Here is a 4,282-nt window from a genome sequence, read left to right as displayed (position 1 = left end):
TCTCACCTGCCCCTCCCCCCCTTCTCTCCCCTCTCTGTAGCTACATCCGGTACTCCCAGATCTGCGCCCAGGCCGTGAGAGCGGCGATGAAGCCTCAGTACAAAGCGGAGGCAGAGAGGGCGGCAGCGGCCACGGTGAAAACGGTGAAGCCCAAGAAGGAATGAAAGGTGAGAGATAGAGTGGCCTGGGGCGCCTCGCTGCGGGAGCGCTGCTTGTGAGCCGGGTTAATGACCGTCCGTACCGACCGTGCTCGGCTCGTACCGCGCCGTGTGTGGGAATCAGCTCGGGTGCTGCCCGCTTTAGTGTGAATGCGTGAGATGCCTGCGTCCTGCCTGCACGGGGGATGGGAAGCTGCTTAATCGTGTTAGTTATGTGAGATGTTCTGTCTCGTGCAGAACGTCTGGGTTCCTGTGGTGGTGTGTGTAGGTCTCCTCTCGCGTTTCTAAGCCAACAGACAGCTCAGAACTGCTGCTTCCCCTGTCGGTACACTTACTTCTGCAGGCTTTGTTTGCTGCCTGTGAAAGGCAGGTGCTGCTGGTGTCGTTGTTTGTGACACTGCATCCATCACGAGCAGCTGGGATTTATTCCAGGTGGAACAGTTTCCATTCCTGAGCTGAGATTAATTATTACTACCTGTTTTTTAATGTATACCTTGAACATATTCTTCATTTGAATAACTTGTATTTTAAATCTCTCACAGGAGCTGATCTGTGATGAATAACTGCAAAGCTGTAGGCAAGACAAGACTCTACAATATAATGTCATGACATTAACTGTAGAACTTGCCTCTATGTGTAAATCAGCATGCTAATAAATGTCATTTCTGTGAAACAAATGTGTGGAAAGTGTTGCTCCTCTTGAAACAAAGTGCTCCATTGTGCACAGACATTTACCTTTCACTTATGGGAGAACAGAATACTGCTTTTATCACAGCCTACCATTCAGTAGCAACACAGGTTGATTTTTAAGATTTTTTTAATCTAGGCGTATTATTTCAGTAATTAAAAATACCTCTGTCTGTGCTCTGCTGGAAGTGGGACGCTGTTGAGTTTTAAATTCTGTCATCATGGTGTTCACTTTCCATCTGTGCTTAGAGCAAAGCTAACCTCGTGACAGTCAGCTTGCTGAGGCCTGAAGAGGCATGAGCTGGAAGCAGGATATCTCCCCATGGATGTGCTGCACAGGATCTAATCTCCAAATCTGGAATACTGAGCAGTGATGGAGACCTGGGAGGCTGTAAGAGGAGGAGGAGTCCCTGACCAGCGTTCCCACTGGGTTGCTTTACTGGGGGGAGTGGGACACTTGTTCCCTGGGCAAGGGCAATGCTCTGTCTGTCTGCTCCCAGCGGGGGGGGAGTCATACTGCCCCCTGCACTGCTCTGGGGAGGGGTCTGCACGTTCCTGCTGCTCTGTCTTCACAGCATGCCCAAGTTGTCCCACTGCACAGAAGTGGCAAATGGTTAAAGTATTATTTTATAGACTAATACATAATTTTTATTTTATAGAAATTTTATATCATTTTTATTTTAAACAATATTATAAATACAGTGTTATATAGATGGCTGTGAATGGCAAGAAACATTTTTTTCCTGGAGTCAAGATAGGTTTTTGATTTAGTGATTGCTGTTGAACTTCTGTGTAGCTACCTGCAAACCATTCTATCCATTTTGCTGCACTGAGTGATAGGAAGAAAATTTACAGTAGTTAGTACATGGGGGGGGGACAAAACCACACCACAACTTTCACACAGCATTCAGAACTTTGTATGCTAACAAAACACAATCTATAGCTTGAAATAGAAACAAACCACACCATGATAACAAAGAGAAGCTCTGCAACAATATAAGTGAGTAATGTGATAGAACTATTAAAGTACTTTTTTTAAAAAAAAAATAATTAAGAATGTGCATATTCAGTGTTTTGCCTCATGTTGTTCCACCATGGCCCTGTGACTTAAGGAACTGACCTTGTCAGCAATTCTGGATCAGTCTGTGGAGTGTGTGATAAACTCAGTGCAGCCTTCACAGGCCTCAGAGCTGTGCACGTATCCCTGACAGTGACAAGTTCACAAACAAACATGGGCTGTTCAGTCAAGAATAAATAAATTTCCTGCTCCGATATTTTGTTGTTGCGTCACATCCTGACTCATACACACAGACACAGACGCTGTATGCTACGTTCATTCTCTGGTAATATTCTAAAAGTGTATTAAAAGTGTATAAAAAGAATATTCTAATATTCTGCTACAAGAAAGGCTGTTACGAGGTTATTTGTCTTCATAGTGGCTCCTTCTTGGAAGAGATTCGGTGTCAACAGTTGTTTTGGAGCTGCCATTAATTTCAAAAGCTGCCATTAATTTCAAAAGCATTGTTTTGTAATATTGGATATATTTTGGCCAGATGCAGAGAAAAAATTCTTAAGAACGGTGTCATTTTCCGTAGCAGATGACGGCTGCTGCTTTTCCTTTTGCAGGCTTATTCAAAGAGTATTTGCTGTTACCATTGTGTTTACAGCGCTTCCTTTTCTGGGCTGGCTTCTACTTCAACCTCTTCATATTCCTCAACATCTGCAGTGGCATCCTGGTACTGCTGGTACTCGGACACAAGGTCATTGGTGTTACCTTCTGCTTCAGAGAACTCCATCTCATCCATCCCTTCACCGGTATACCAATGGAGAAATGCTTTTCTTCTGAACATGGCCGAGAACTGTTCAGAAACCCTGATGAAGAGCTCCTGGATGGCAGTGTTGTTGCCGATGAAGGTGGCCGCCATCTTCAGGCCCCGCGGCGGTATGTCGCACACGGCCACTTTGACGTTGTTGGGGATCCACTCCACAAAGTAGGAGCTGTTCTTGGTCTGGACGGCCAGCAGCTGCTCGTCCACCTCTCTGGTAGACATCCTGCCTCGGAAGATGCAGGCCACGGTCAGGTAGCGCCCGCGGCGGGGGTCGCAGGCGGCCATCATGTTGCGCGCGTCAAACATCTGCTGGGTGAGCTCTGGCACCGAGAGGGCTCTGTACTGCTGGCTGCCTCGAGCTGTCAGCGGGGCAAAGCCCGGCATGAAGAAATGCAGGCGAGGGAAGGGCACCATGTTAACAGCCAGCTTCCTCAGGTCTGCGTTCAGCTGGCCAGGGAAACGCAGCGAGGTTGTGACTCCGCTCATCGTGAGGGACACTAAGTGGTTGAGGTCACCATAGGTGGGATTGGTGAGCTTTAAAGTTCTAAAACAGATGTCGTACAGCGCTTCATTGTCAATGCAAAAGGTCTCATCTGTATTCTCTATTAGCTGGTGGATGGAGAGGATGGCATTATATGGCTCCACGACTGTGTCAGATACTTTGGGTGAAGGCACAACGCTGAAAGTGTTCATAATCCTGTCAGGGTATTCTTCTCTGATTTTGTTGATGAGGAGTGTACCCATACCTGAGCCTGTGCCACCACCAAGCGAGTGGATGAGCTGGAATCCCTGAAGGCAGTCACAGCTCTCACACTCATTCCTGACCACATCCATGACGTTTTCAATCAGTTCAGCACCTTCTGTGTAATGGCCCTTAGCCCAGTTGTTTCCAGCGCCCGAATTACCTGTAAAGAGAATGACAGGAAGAACAGCCACAAAGTTAAGGAGGGGATTTTTAAAGGCTACAAAGATGGGAGTTTGGGACAGTTGCCTCTAGTTAGTTTGCTGATAGCACACTGTACATACCATGAATAAAATTATCAGGTCGAAAGAGGGGGCCTATTTTGCTGGACCGTACACTGTCCATTGTACCAGGCTCCAGGTCCACCAAGATAGAGCGGGGCACATACTTATGGGCTAGGACAAGAGAAAACGAATGCAAACTATTAGTATTAGAAGTCAAAAAGACAGGCTTAAAATCTACTCTGAAAAAATCCAATACACCTATAGTGATTTGGAGCTTTTTTCATTTTTTTAAATGACTTATGTTAACGTTCCTGTTGGCTCTGCAGTTTTCTGCCCCCCCCCCAGTGCTGAGCACTTACAGTAAGCCTCGTTGAAGTACACGTTGATTCGCTCCAGCTGCAGTGATGCGTCCCCGCAGTAGTTCCCAGTGATGTCGATCCCGTGTTCATCACTTATCACCTCCCAGAACTGGGGGAGGGAAAAAAAAAAAAAGAAAGAGGTCCAGTACAGTCACAAAGATTTAATTTTTTCTTTTTTCAGCACAATGTGAACAGCACCAGTTCTGCTGCGCTCATCTCTGACTGCACAGAAAGTGAGAACTGTGCCTGAAGTGGGGGCTGTTTTGCAACTTGTGTATTAGAT

The 4,282-nt window shown here is 46.4% G+C and overlaps 2 protein-coding genes across 2 annotated transcripts; one reads left to right on the top strand and one right to left on the bottom strand.

Moving 5' to 3' along the window:
* Positions 1-38: 38 nt before the first annotated feature.
* ATP5E (ATP synthase, H+ transporting, mitochondrial F1 complex, epsilon subunit) lies at positions 39-164 on the top strand (the record flags this gene model as incomplete). Its single annotated transcript, XM_008948367.1, has 1 exon — positions 39-164. A coding segment is annotated over one exon (126 nt), but the record flags the coding sequence as incomplete, so codon positions are not given.
* A 2,342-nt stretch (positions 165-2,506) lies between these two features.
* Positions 2,507-4,105, bottom strand: LOC103780676 (tubulin beta-6 chain). The gene is made up of 3 exons (XM_008948365.1): positions 4,000-4,105; positions 3,701-3,811; positions 2,507-3,579 (listed from the first exon to the last, which is right to left on the bottom strand). Exons 2-3 carry the CDS (start codon positions 3,759-3,761, stop codon positions 2,507-2,509), a joined length of 1,134 nt encoding a protein of 377 aa, XP_008946613.1. The 5' UTR covers positions 3,762-3,811; positions 4,000-4,105.
* Positions 4,106-4,282: the final 177 nt, after the last annotated feature.

The sequence above is a fragment of the Merops nubicus genome, unplaced genomic scaffold (genome assembly GCF_000691845.1).
Source record: "Merops nubicus isolate BGI_N331 unplaced genomic scaffold, ASM69184v1 scaffold41309, whole genome shotgun sequence".
Classification (NCBI taxonomy): domain Eukaryota; kingdom Metazoa; phylum Chordata; class Aves; order Coraciiformes; family Meropidae; genus Merops; species Merops nubicus.
The sequence above is the reverse complement of the archived record's forward strand: the minus strand, read 5'-3'. Positions and strand labels throughout refer to the sequence as shown.